The 15,273-nt window shown below is 35.7% G+C and overlaps 1 protein-coding gene across 2 annotated transcripts in view; it reads right to left on the reverse strand.

Annotated features, from left to right (window-relative positions):
* med13b (mediator complex subunit 13b) overlaps positions 1-10,494 on the reverse strand; it is a 38,862-nt gene extending 28,368 nt beyond the window's left edge. For both annotated transcript variants that reach the window (XM_067364747.1, XM_067364746.1), the window contains exons 1-4: positions 9,796-10,494; positions 7,041-7,275; positions 4,237-4,405; positions 834-979 (exon numbers count right to left, since the gene is read on the reverse strand). In XM_067364747.1, the coding sequence (XP_067220848.1) occupies positions 834-979; positions 4,237-4,405; positions 7,041-7,275; positions 9,796-9,864 (619 nt within the window). In that variant the 5' untranslated portion in view covers positions 9,865-10,494. The remainder of the gene's footprint in view (positions 1-833; positions 980-4,236; positions 4,406-7,040; positions 7,276-9,795) is intronic.
* Positions 10,495-15,273: the final 4,779 nt, after the last annotated feature.

A 15,273-nucleotide genomic window follows, 5' to 3' on the forward strand; every position in this document is an offset into this window, starting at 1 on the left:
TGTAAGTGAACTGGGCCCTCAGTTAGGTTGTAAACTCCCACATTAGCCAAAAAAAAAACTGAATAGCTGATAATACATTACACTTTGTAAACAAAAGTCGTGCTCCATCCTTGATCATTACTCCAAGAAATAAGACAAGCTGCATTAATCAACACATTTTTAGACAATATTTGACACATCTGAATAGCAGATCTACAGAAACTGGAGTAAGCGGGTTAGCAGGAGACAGACTAGGATGTATGTTACACAACATAACATAGAAAAACTATGAATCTTGAACATTCGCTAGAAAATATAAACATCAATTATTAATCATACAGGTTGAGATTCAGAGGAGCAAGCTGGTCCAAATAAACTGGGCATTAATCCATATTTTAAGACCAAGCGTTTTGTAAATCCAGCGTTAAACTCCCAGAGGTTTGAGAAGCAGTCGTCAGTAAAATGAAGGGAACAACAAAAACTGTACTGCTGTGGTATTGTTGAAAAATGAATTTTCCCTAGCGTTTGTAATATGCTAATGTTTGGTTTTGACGACTCGTTTAATTGACTCAGAGTCGACTCTTACTTTTGAGAGATAACTTTATATACGGTGCACTTTCAGATTTAAAACTTTGCAGGATGTTTTCATTCACTTAGAGCTATGTTACACACTACATGAAATGTAATTTTCAAAAATCCATAATAGGGGCACTTTAACCAACAATATACCATGCATCCTTATTTTTGTGTGTGATATTCATTATACAGCCTGTCAATGTCCTGAAGTTGAGACTACAACAGCATGTGATGCAATGCAGATTTCATCTGGGGCTACTGATCAGTAATGCTCCTACCTTGAACCGAACTGCTGCTCTGCTGGGCCAGGGTCAGGTGCTCCTCACTCAACAGGTAGACAGGCTGGTGCTGGTTAATCTCCACGCTGGTGCACACGTTACTGTCTCCATGTACGAAGAATGTGAAGGAGCAGGACAGGTGTTCACTGCAGAGAAAGAGCAACAAATGGAGGATTACTCAAGGGCTCTGGAGTTACAGCCTGGGAGAAAGTAGCACGCATCCTCCTGGAGGTCCCTGGGAATCGTGTGTTGACAGCTGGAGGTCTTTCACAGTGTGTTTACAGGCTTAGTGTCCTGAGAACTGCAGTTAGTGACTGAACCTTGACCAGGAGTACTATGAAAGGAGTTAGGAAATACTAGAACATTAGATACCGGAGTATACCTTTACAAATGCAGAGTCATCGATTAACTTCAACTTTGAAGCTTTATAAAGAGTTTGATTAAATGCTTGAACACATAATGAATGTCTCACACTCTGATTTGCTTTGTAGCACACATTCTTAAAGTTAACAACCTAACACCTGTGAGTGTGTGACCTGCAGGGTAGAGTAAACAGCTGTTACAGTGTAACCAAACATGCAAATGATGAGTGATCAAACTCACACATTCAGGAAACATCAACTGAACCCACTTTTTTACAAAAGCCTTAGTTCAGTACAATTTTTCCCATTTATTTTCCTTATATGGGGGAAAAAAAATAAAAATCATAGGGCTGTGCAATTAATTGTAACTGATTTTCGAGGTATGAAGGTAATCAAGATAAAACGATTATTGTGCCGCTGCCACATTCAGTGGGCGTGCTTTCGTTCCTCCCTAAGCCAAACTTAACATCCAATTCGGCCAAATAAGTGAGTGTTGTAAAAAGCAGTCTACTGTTGCTAAACTGCGGGACGTGCCTGATATTAAACTGTCATTAAAAGCACATTAAGCTGTGAAAGAGATACTGTTCGTTGCAGAGCTTCAGTGTTTATGTCTGAATGCGGGCTCAGTATTTGCCGGCTCCTGCATCAGCATCACACATATGCGTCGTGCTGCAACTTCTTTGATAGATGGATTTCCTCAATGTTTTTTTTTTGTTTTTTTTTTTAAATCACACTGAAATCACACTGACTTGTGGCTTTTTCAGAAGCTTTAAAGTCAGCATGAAACAAAAATTCACTGTATCTAGTTTCTAAATGTAAGTTATTGATCTTATAGAGTGGTGCAGGTATGATGTCAGAATCCGAGAAGACTAATTTGCCAGTAGTAACTTCAAGATTTTCTTATGGGGTTTTTTCAATTTATGAGAAAAATAAAGCCTGTGGTACACATAATTTGACCATACTTTGACGTTTTGTTCTACAACATAAATCACACACACAAAAATTTTTGAATTTTGAAGCAGTTATGTTCATTTTTGAAAACATGATTCTAGTAATTAACTAGATAAGATAGTGGGGTGTGAGTGTGTAATTTACAGCGTAAAACAAAACGTCACAGTACATGTAAGTATTATTCATAGGTATATTATACTTTTTAGTTTATCTTTGATAAAATTTCTAAAACTAATTTTGGTCTCACTTCATTGAAAAATCTTTTCATAAGGTTCAACTGAAAAGTAAGGTCTCCTAACGGAGTTCAGGACATCACACTCCATCAACATATGCTTTGGCGATAAAGGACTCTTAATAAAGGAGGATCTTCACCCATTAACAAAATGTATGTGTTAGTCTGAATGCAGTTCCAGCAATTTTCAAAATGGGCACAACGTTTTCCACCAACCACAGGATTGATTTTGTTAAGTTTATTTCTATTACACTGATCCCAATCGGCTTGCCAAGTGTTTATAATAGGTTTGAGGTCTGAAAGTGGATATGGCCATTTTCGGAGCTCTGATGATCCATGGTATGTCTGAAGTTTAACGATAACAAACATTTCATTACAAAGTCTATATTTCTTTTGCACTGTATTTATGCTAGACACTAACAATCTCTTTGATGGCATTTACAATTTGACTTTCCAGAATTTTACAGTGGGAGCCCTCTTTGCATGCCTGAACAGTGTAGCCCATTCTCATTCATAAACACCAACACAGAGAACCAGAACTTCCTGCCTTTAATCCAACAGTGCATGCGCTCACTGGAGTGATCGAGTGACGGCCCCTGATAACACCAGGGAGTTCAGCGCCAGCATCACTTTGTGCAGTGCCAGGCACGAATGAGAGAGAAAGAAAGAGAAAGAGAGAGAAATGGGAAAGTCTGCATTCCTCATGTCTGTTAAGCACGTGTCATTACGACACGCCACCAACAAACCACACACAGACAGGTGGCACTTCAAAACTCTATATACTACCGCTCAAAAGCTTGGTGTCAGTAAGATTTTTTTTTTGTAAAGAAATGAATACTTTTATTCAGTAATAATGCATTAAACCATTTAAAAGTGACAATACATACATGTATAATATTACAAAAGATTTATATTTCAAATAAATGCTTTTCCTTTGAACTTTCTATTCATTACAAAACAATCCTGAAAAAAAAAATGCATCACGTTTCTTAAGCACCAAATCAGCATGTTAGAAAGATTTCTGAAGGATCATGTGACACTGAAAACTGCAGATTTGGGACTTTACCAACCACAACATTTTGAATGGTAGTGTATATTCAGTGCTCAATAATATGACCCAACAGCATTCAAGCACTCTTGTTCATGAAAAAACAAACAAAAACAAAGCACCAGATATGCTTAGCCGTGAGCATCAATGCTTATTAGGAAGAACTCTGGATGTTTGGCATATTTTTAAGTTCAGGCAAAGCTGAACAAGTGAAAGCGAAATGGTGGTTCCTGTTGACCTACCTAGTATGAAACCGCGAAGTCAGTGTTTTGTGAGAAGAGTAAGCTCTTCATTAAAACTTAGACAGAGGAAGCAGCTACACTTTCCAACACTTGCATCCTTAACTGACACAGAGTGCACTGCACACAGGAAGCCATATCCTCCCACCCACAGACATACCACAACAACTCTGCCCTGAGGGAGCCAATGACATCGATGCAAATGAGACAAATAATTAGATGGACCACATCTTTTGCCCCTCCCTCCCTATATTCGCCAAATATTTCACTTAAGACAGGAGCTTCATTGGGATGATGACACGCTTTGATGTATCCCAAACAGAGTATCCCAGGAGGAAACAGGACAGTATCACTGGATTCCAGAGCAGGGGCTCTTCCCTACACAAGGATGCCAACAGCCTGATGTCACTTGTATGCTGCGACAAACAATGAGGATCATGCTGTTAAAAGCTGCGGCTTTCAGCATGTATCCGCATCGCTGGGCATGAAAACACACCAGGTTATCGCCCGTAAGATAAACAACTTGCACAGCTACTGTTTTAATTAACGGTTTGCACAACGTGTCTATTACCTTTTGTTGATGGGCTTCTCATCCTTCTCGTAGGGTTTGACGAACCACTTGCCGATACGAACAAAGGATCTGTTCATGAGGCAGCGTTCCAGCAGGTTATGGATGGCTTTGAAGAGCAGCGTTCGGCACTCATAGGTCAGGCCGCTCTCCCATGAACCGTCCTCATTACCTGTGCAACAGAGAGGACAGATCAGTACTCTAGTACAGAGTTTTTTCCTGCATTGAAAATATGTTAGTGGCCACCCAAATTAATCTTTATCTCGGCACAGACTTATTTGATCATTTAATGTGACGATACCTGCTGTTCTGCAGTACCAGAACTAGTTGATAGACGGCTGCTTTAAAGGTGCCGAAGAACATGTTTTTAAAAGATGTAATATAAAAGTCTAAGGTGTCCCCTGAATGTGTCTGTGAAGTTTCAGCTCAAAATACCCCATAGTTTTTTTTTATTCATTTTTTTAACTGCCTATTTTGGGGCATCATTAAAAATGCACCGATTCAGGGTGTGTGGCCCCTTTAATTCTCGTGCTCCACGCCCCAAGAGCTTGCGCTTGCCTTAAACAACATAAAGTTCACACAGCTAATATAACCCTCAAAATGGATCTTTACAAAGTGTTCATCATGCAACATGTCTAATCGTGTGAGTATAGTATTTATTTGGATGTTTACATTTGATTCTGAATGAGTTTGATAGTGCTCCGTGGCTAAAGCTAACATTACACACTGTTGGAGAGATTTCTAAAGAATGAAATTGTGTTTATGAATTATACAGACTGCTAGTGTTCAAAAAATGAAAATAACGACAGTCTTGTCTCCGTGAATACAGTAAGAAACGATGGTAACTTTAACCACATTTAACAGTACACTAGCAACATGCTAACGAAACATTTAGAAAGACAACTTACAAATATCACTAAAAATATCATGTTATCATGAATCATGTCAGTTATTATTGCTCCATCTGCCATTTTTCGCTATTGTTCTTGCTTGCTTACCTAGTCTAATGATTCAGCTGTGCACAGATCCAGACATCCTGCCCTTGTGTAATGCTTTGAACATGAGCTGGCATATGCAAATATTGGGGTCATACATATTAATGATCCCGACTGTTACGTAACAGTCAGTGTTATGTTGAGATTCGCCTGTTCTTCGGAGGTCTTTTTAACAAATGAGATTTATATAAGGAGGAGGAAACAATGGAATTTGAGACTCACTGTATGTCATTTCCATGTACTGAACTCTTGTTATTCAACTATGCCAAGGTAAATTCAATTTTTGAATCTAGGGCACCTTTAAAACGCTCGAGTGTCCGTGTAAGCGCTCTGTGAAAAGCGTTGAAGGTTTCTATTTACAGCATGTTTGCAGCAGCATTAAGCTTTGCAGCCACAGACATACCTGTTGAGTGCATGAACGCAATGACTAATCAGATTCCGGTGTTGAGAATCTGCTCAACACCGCTCAAAATGGCAGAGTTTTTGCGCGAGTTCTGCATGCTTGCGAATCCTTTCATTATAACCAACAAAGTATAAACACAATGTCAATAAGAGATTCATTGCACAGCAGAAACAGCTTCATTGATTATAATGGGGGTTTTCACAAGAGTGCAGCTTTGGGTACCTCACAAAAATTGACAGCTTCAGTTATTATAACTAACTAACTAACTACACATTGCAAAGTTTCTGGATGGATAACCATATTTAAACCATTTGACAGTGCTAAACATAGCAATGGATGGAACAAAACAATAAGTCTCAGAATGAAATTGCAAAATAACAGACCTGCCACTTTTTCTATGCAATGTGTCATTTGCTACTTTGTTGTTCATTTTATTACTAACATTTAAAATCAGACACTGACTTTTTACATTTAAATTTACAGATTTTTAAATATAAAATAGTTCTAAACACTTTGTTTTATGATCTGTCCTGACAGTGATAGTTTTTTGATTTTTATTTCATGAATAAATAGGATTAAGTTAATCTTACAAATTGTTTCTTTGCATTTATTTTGAAGTTTATTTATTGTCAGCACTGGGCTCTCAGTTCACATGGGTAAGGTACTTTGAAATGTGTGCGTGGATGGCCGTGTTCGTCTGCCACAACTGAAGACCATTTTTGACCCAGGAAAAACCCTGTATTATTTCCACATGGACATGCTCAACTGCTGCTAGACCAGTTAAGTGCCTTTACATAACTTTTTAGTTAACCATAATGCATACAGTACAGATGGAAAGAGGCCACGTAAAAAAAAAAAAATTCAGAAAAATATTCACTGCCTCTCAAAAGATTGGGGTCAGTAATATTTTTTTCTTTTTGATAAAAATTAACACTTTTGTTTATCAAGGATGCATTAAATTGATCAAAAGAAACATGTTTTATATTTTAGACTTCAAAAAGAATTGAGCCAAGTCAGCCAATCGAAATAAGCATCATTAACTTTAGTAACCGTAGTTTTCTCTTCCATATAAGAAGAGCTACTTCTATATTGAGTAGGGTCTTAATTGTTATGCAGATAAGTCTTGCTGCAGACATACTAAAAAACTTCAATACTTCTGTTTTGACACAATTTCAGTTAGCACATAACTAAATAATAACTGCAGTTAGCAAACCTCAACAGCTGCAATAACTGGTCTATGACTAATGTCTGGAAACACCCCCAGTCTAACCACTTATTTTGCCATGAGAATTTCAGTATCAACCCCCTGACAAGCGATACGTCATCTCCGACTATGCGTATTTCTTATTCTGTATGCACGTATTTTACAGTTCGGAAGATGTGTCAGTTTAACAAGGAAGCAAACGTACATGATAGGTCATGGTGGACGAGCTCGGCAAAGTTGGGGTCGTCTCCCCACCAAAAGATCCAGAGCTCCCGCCGGCCCGGGGTCTGGTGCCTCCTCCACACACTCAGCACGTCTGCCTTCAGGCAGCGACTGAAGCTGCACAGGATGGGGTCCTCCTCCGTCACCGGGAAGAGGATGGGGGACGAGGTGGGGCCCTGCCATACAAAACACTTCCATTTAATCCCGGTGAGGTCAGCCTGAAGGCAAAGAGAGAGGGAGAATGTGTTAGAAAAATCCATCATGTGGGATGGCTTAGCAGCAACCAATGATAAAAGCAACAACTCCACTGGGGTTAATAGGCATGCATATGCAAAAACACAGCCAAACGGGCAATCTAAGTGTCTGATTGTACAACTTTGATAAATGTAGACATGTAAGAACAGTGACTAATGCAAGATGACGCCATCTAGCCACGTCCATAAAGAATCGTGAATCAACAAATAGGCCTATTCAAAAAATTCACTGTAGCATTAAGTTCTAAAAAAAAAAAAAAAAAAAAAACTTTTGCTCAACCAACAGGCCAAGTTGATAAGTATCTGAAAACTTTTTTCACATGCATCATTCGCTAATCCAAGAGTCACTGAACAATTTAGGGTGCATTTCATGTCCACTGATGATGAACAATGAACATAAGCATATTATAATCTCACAAATATTTTGTGCACACTTTCAGTTTGCTTGAAATTGCCTTGATGTTCCTTAAATGACAGTTTTTGCAGTGTAACATTTTAAGCGGGTCTCAAGTTTAAAAATATAAATTAAAAATATAAAAATGGAGTTTAAAGATTAAAGCTGACATGAAACAAATTGCAATCATCTTTTCTACCATATTGTGATGCAAATTTGAGAGAAACGGCTTCTAGAACAGGAAAATATAAAGGACGGGACTTTGATTTTGAACTGATTGGATCTATGCATAATTGTCGTTTGCTAATTGCGGTGACATTGTGTAAGTGACAGGTTGCTGGATTCAGGGAGGGGGGATTGTCCTGCCCTCGACGAGGACACGTGAATTTTAAAAAATAATGATGTGCAGAGATAAATCATTAATAATAAACAATGCAACATTGCATAAAACATAAGAGTTGTCCATTTTGATTTCATGGTGACTTTAAGTTTGGCAACTAGCAGATGTGTTACACTGATGAAATGCATAAAATGAAACCAGTAGTAATTTTTTTGAGCAAGTAAGCAGATTGTTTTGTACTTTCTTGTTGAAGCCCCAAACAAAGATGAGATGACATTTTAAATCTACATAATCTGCATTAAACGTAAATTCACACAAGTTGACAGCCTGACCTGGGTTAGTGTAATGTAAGCACTTTATCCAATATGTCCATTTAAATATGAGCTTTTCATAGAAGGAGGAAGTGAAATAGGGCCTGACAGACAGGAAACTTGTCATGAATACTTGGCTCAGTGTTTACAGATCACTCTACAACCACAAACAGAAGAAACTAAGTAGGTGTATAAGAAAATTGACTTATATTACTGCAGATTACACATTCAAAGTGCAACAAGCTTTACGAGTACTTAACCAAGAAGATAATTAACAGATAGACCAATGGCTATTATGAACAGTCCTTTCTTGACAAAGATCACACGTACCGTCTAAATATCAGGAAGGACACAATAAGACATAAAACATTACCACAACTTTTTAAACTGATAGACATCACCTTTATTGCCTAGTCAATCATTATATTAAGATATTTTTATATCACAAGTTTTCTAAATTGTTTGTTTTGTTTATATATGCAAATATGATCTAATGTGCACACATTTCCAGAACAAAAAAACAAACATTGAATAAAGCCAGGTTCAAAATTTTAGTTTCATTTTTCCTGACATATTGGATCTCTTTTTAATCTCTGAATGACATAAACAAAGCTATCTTACTAGATAAGAATAAATAAAAATTCAGTTACTATTGTCAGGGCTTTTATTTTCTCCATGTCAAAATGAATACTTTTTTTTTTTTTTAATTATGAAATCACTATTAAAAACATTTGACAATCTATAAAGATTTTCTCCATGTTACAAATGTTTTTACAGAGGTGATTTTGGAAGTCTCTTTTATCAGAAAATCCTGTCAACAGCCAGATTTTTTAATATATATTTTTAGGAATAAAATGATATATAAACCAAATGAATGATACATAAACCCCTCTGTAAATACCATCAAAATATAGAAAGGAAAAAAAATGAAATTTTGATATGTAACTATGTACTGAAGTGGACATATCTGACTCATTTAAAGAAATCAATATGTATTGTAATTGAAATCTACACGTGCTAAGATTAGATAAAGTAAATACTGAAATGTGTATTTTTAGATGTTTACTTCACACCAGCCTGAAATAAGAGCAAAAATCTCAGAATTGGCCAGTGGTTTTGCATTGTTGATGTTGTTCAACACTCTTCGTAAAGCTGTTTTTACTTAGAGTAACTTCATAACAACAACTTGCAGCTTGTTCCAGCCAGTTAGGTGAGCAAGTGTTTACCAACGTTACCAAACACGACCTAAATAACACAACAAAGCCGTAACTAACGCGCCAAACCTCCGTTTACACAACACAACACAAACCTGAATGTCTAATATATCTTTATAAACCTGCAGCAGTAGCGGTTTAGTTCGTATTAAGATCAACAGGCCTCAATTTGATTGACTGGCCGGCTAAAAATGGCTTCTGGCCCTCAGTCAGTTGATCTCTTACCAGACAGAATAGATTGGAGTGGCAGTCCTCCAGGCTCGCCCCGTTGGGTACAAAACAAGAACTCATCATCAAAGCGCTGCCCGGCGAGCCATCCTCTCTTTCAGATCCCAGGAACAGATAATGCGATGGCTTTTGGACCGGGTCTCCGTCTCTCGGACACAATCAGCAGGACGGGTTCGCGTCCAGCGAGCTAATTAGCTTAGCTCTGCTATTACTCAGCTAGAGGTTACTCACTTACCAGGAAAAAATGCACTAAAAACTTCCTGCGCGTATTTACCATGATCCGAGATGAGATATTGTTATCCCCACAGATTTGTTACATCAAAATAATATGTAATTACAGAAGTCCGAGGGGGTAGGAAGGTGAATTCAGCCCTCCCCCTTTAGCTTAGCATAGCATCAGGCTAGCTGGGGTTAGCCTGGCTAAGCGAGGCAGCAACAAACAGTTCAAGCCAGAAGAGTTCAGCTTTAAATTTCACTAAAAATCACTTCCTCCTTTCCAAGTCTTCGCCGGACTGCCGTCAACGACTATTCACGGAGAAGCTGACGATTGAAGTAAAACGTTTCGATTAAAAAGTACAGTTAAAAGAGGCACGACTGTGCTGTGCTCAGCTGTGTCTCACTGGTTTGTTTGAATACATTGGTCGCATCCTTTAATGGCGGCCACAGGGACACAACTCTACTACACTCTCCAGTCTACTCTACTCGGCTCCGATTGGCAGCGCTGCGACTCGAGAGAGGAATGAGTCGATCCTAGATTCCACAAAGCTCCAAAGGAGTCGACTCCCCAACACAGCTGTCAACTCCTTTTAGGGCTTTTAAAATCTTTCAGATGCCATGGACCCTCAAATATGAGCATCCTCATGCTTGGGACCACCATTCTCAAAATTTAAAGGCGTCTTTATAGTTTTTGGCATAAATAATCAATTTATACTGTAAACAAATATTATTATGAATGTGATTATTATTATAGAAAATTATTTTATTTTTTAATTTAGATTAAGTTAAATTATTATTACGTTTTCCTACTCATTATAGTAGGCCTACTGTACTGTTAAAAGTTATTTACTTATTTAAATGTAAATATATTTTTCATAGAATGTACTATTACATTAACAGAATATTAATTAATTAATTAATTACAAAATATTTTGACCCCCTTCCACCTAAAGCTAATATTATTGTTTTTACAATATTTTATATCATAATCATGATATTACCATATATATATATATATATGACTTCAGATGAAAAAACCTCTAAGTGCCATCAAAACATTTCTTCTAAAAATAGCATTTTTATCATGCTCATAGGTTTAGGTTCAATAATTTCACTTTAATGGCAATTAATAGGTACTTTTCATTGCCATTAAAGTGAAATAACTGAAAATAAACATACGAGCTAGATAAAAATGATCATTTTAGAAGAAAATTTCAGATGGCACTTGGAGGCTTTTGCATCTGAAGTCTTCATATATATATATATATATATATATATATATATATATATATATATATATATATATATATATATACACTAGCACTCAAAAGTTTGGAATCTGTAAGATTTTTGATTTTTAATGTTTTTAAAAGAAGTTTTGTCTGCTCACCAAGGCTTAATTTATTTAATTAAAAATACAGTAAAAACAGTGATATTGTGAAAAATTATTAAAATTTAAAATAACTGTTTTCTATTTGAATATATTTTACAAAATAATTTATTCTTGTGTTGGCAAAGCTGAATTTTCAGCATCATCACTCCAGTCTTCAGTGTCACATGCTCCTTCAGAAATCATTCTAATATGATGATTAGTTCCTTAAGAAATTGTTGTTATTATAATCAATGTTGAAAACAGTTGTGTACTTTTTTTTTTTTTTTTTCAGGATTCCTTGATGAATAGAAAGTTCAAAAGAACAGCATTTATCTGAAATACAAAGCTTCTGTAGCATTATAAACTACCGTTCAAAGTTTGGGGTCAGTAAGAATTTCTTATTTTTATTTTTATTTTTTAAGAAATTAAAGAAATGAATACTTTTATTCAGCAAGGATGCATTAAATCAATTAAAAGTGACAGTAAAGACATTTATAATGTTACAAAAGATTAGATTTCAAATAAACACTGTTCGTTTGAACTTTCTATTCATCAAATAATCCTGCAAAAAAATATTGTACACAAATATTTTGTACAATTGTACACATTAAATGTTTCTTGAGCAGCAGATCAGCATATTAGAATGATTTCTGAAGGATCATGTGACACTGACTGGATTAACGATGCTGAAAATTCAGCTTTGCCATCACAAGAATAAATTACATTTTAAAATATTTTCAAATAGAAAACAGTCATTTTAAATTGTAATAATATTTCACAATATTACTGTTTTTTTACTGTATTTTTAATTAAATAATTGCACCCTTGGTGAGCAGACGAAACTTCTTTTTTAAAGACATTAAAAATCTTACCGATCCCAAACTTTTGAGCGGTAGTGTGTATATATATATATATATTATTATTATTATTATTATTTTATTATTATGTAGCTAATACAATATCATGATTAAATCTATATACAGTATCTCACAAAAGTGAGTACACCTCTCACATTTCAGCAACCATTTTAGTATATCTTCTCAAGCTACAATACTATCGAAATTAAAATTTTCTAAACTTTTCTATAGTTATAGTATTGTCCCTTGAGAAGATATACTAAAATAGTTACTAAAATGTGAGAGGTGTACTCACTTTTGTGAGATACTGTATTTATATGTATTTCTGCTTTGTCCAATGATTAAGGGCTTTTTTCAATACTAGATCTACTTGTAAACCATATATTTAACCGAAGTATGTCAGCATCATCATATGTCCCTCCACAGCTTCTCTCATTGATGATTCACATCATTCGTTTCCAAGCTTCCAAAATTGAAAAAAAGTATTGAAAAAAGATTAATTTCTATAGTATTGTCTCCTGAGAAGATATGCTAAATAGTTCTCACTTTTGTGAGATACTGTATCTATATGTATTTCTGCTTTGTCCAATGATTAAGGGCTAAGGGTATTTAAAATGTGTAATATGACAATAATAACTAAAGGGTAAATCTAATATGTGCACAAATAAAACAAAGTGGAAATTAAGTTGTCAAAAGTAATAGGCTACTTTTTTTATGTTAAAATTAAGTTTGTCTTATACAATAGATCATAATGAAAAATAAGGAGCTTTTGACAGAATAAAACCCTTCAAATCACACAATTTTCTCTTTTTGTGTTGTATTTCATTGTGTTTACAACAGTTACATGAATCAGACTATGAAACAGCCCTATATCTGATAGTCAGTCTGGTCTCACTTGTACCAGCTCAACATATTTGATTGGTGAGCCATGTTCATTGTGAGCTTGGAAACTAATTATGTGAATCATCAGTGAGAGAAGCTGGGCAGAGACATATGATGACACTGACATACTTCTGCTGAATATATGGATTACAAGTAGATCAGGCATAAAGTATTGTGGCATCTGGATGAAAATTGCTTGGCTAATATGGCTTGCTATGTCAGGGTGCTGGCCAGCAATAAACAGCCATATTATATTTATATGACTCCTTAAAAAGTCTGATGATGAATAAATGTATATGAATAACTGTTTGCAAAATGCATATATAGCCTATACATGATTACATATACATTAACGTATTTAAATTAGACATTTATGATATACCTGGAAAACTGGGGCTTCACACAGTCATTTCAGCTGGATGAGACTGTCTGGTGCCAGTTAATGAGTGAATTGTTGTTTCAAACACACATTTGTCATTGTTTTTATTTAATGACTTCATGCTTGAAATGCTGGCTAATTTGAAATAAAATCAGATTATTTTGAGTAAGTAGCCTACTTTTACAATAGTACCTTTTAAATTCATTTGTTTTGACTGGCAGTGAAAAGTTAACAAGATTTTATTAAGATTAATATTATAATTATTTATGATTTAACCTTTAGTTTTACACATAAAGGTAACTTTTGCATAAATGTGAAACCAGCAAAGTGTTGAGTGTATTATCACACCCATTATGGGTTCATTAAGTCGACCCATTCCCCTGTTGTGTATTTGACATGAATGCTAAGAGAGCTCTTTTGTGTTTAATTAGTTTCAGGAAGACATTTAACACCTTTCATCATATCAGTGTTTTCTGTTGTTGTTTGTTTGAGAAGCGCGCCATCTAGTGTACAATGAGAAGACAATCCGCTCAGATGCAAATACACGTACTTTTATACACATTTTAAAACATAATATGTACGCCTCCACATGGATATACAATCACACATCCATATAAACAAATATAGCAATGTATAAAATCGACTGCTTTTATATTTGTATTTTTGCCTATTTCTGGCCAACACCTTTAACATTAATTTATGACAGAGATTCACATATCTTTGCTGTAAAGAAAACAAACCATGAAAACTGAAAACTTAAGTTTAATTTATAAAAAATAAGTTTAATTTTAGCCTTTAAATAACTTTATATTTAAGTTCCAAACCATTTTTAGTTACTGAAGCGAAAATCGAGTGGAGATTCTGCGCATGCGCCCCTGCTGATACTTTCCATATAAGATGGTTAAGAAAGCTGGTCAGTCTACATTACTGTTACCGTCACTAATATTAATGGCATTTTATTCCATGACAATCCTCCATATATTGGTCTGTGAATTATAGTAATTATTGCTTGCTATATTGTTTACATAACTTATATCGTTTTTTACCTTTAAAAGTTGTCGCCTTTAATAGCGTTTTGCGTCTGCTGATACTGAAATGAAGATGGATATACCTGCTTACCTTATTTGTTTTTGACTTGGTTAAATATCCACATTTTTCAAGGTATCGTTTGAGAGAAGCTATTTTATCCCATTGAATGATAATTTTGTGTTTTCACTTAAGTTTTGTAGTATTCCGTTCACAATGTTGATCTGGTTACCATGAGAACAGTGTCACGCGCTGCTGCCTCAGCCATCATAGAAAATGTCCAAATAAATAATTGTTTAACAAGCTGACAGAGGTCGATTAAACAACAAAGACAACACTTTCAAAAACACTCAGCTATGTGATTATTTTATTGGGTGATATGCAGTGGGTTAAATCAGTGACATTATTAGATTTGATATATGGCGTCTTCCCGTCACCTCCTCAGCCAGCTTCCCTTAGTTTTACACATATAAAAGGCAACAATTGTATTACACCGTCCAGTTTTTTCCCTGAACGACGACGTGAGCTCCTGTTGCGATTCTCGATTCAGCATAAATGACCTACAATGGCGACATTTTTCACAATCACGACAGAAAATCAAAATACTGCCCTAACTTCACTAGTAGAAAGGCAGAGCGATATAAACAAACACAGAACTGAACGCGGCGTGACGGCAGCTTCACATACGAATCTGACGTCACGCGCGCATTGAGTTCTGGGTAACTTCTTTGTTTATTCGCCAT

Source organism: Chanodichthys erythropterus, chromosome 17, assembly GCF_024489055.1.
Source record: "Chanodichthys erythropterus isolate Z2021 chromosome 17, ASM2448905v1, whole genome shotgun sequence".
NCBI lineage: Eukaryota > Metazoa > Chordata > Actinopteri > Cypriniformes > Xenocyprididae > Chanodichthys > Chanodichthys erythropterus.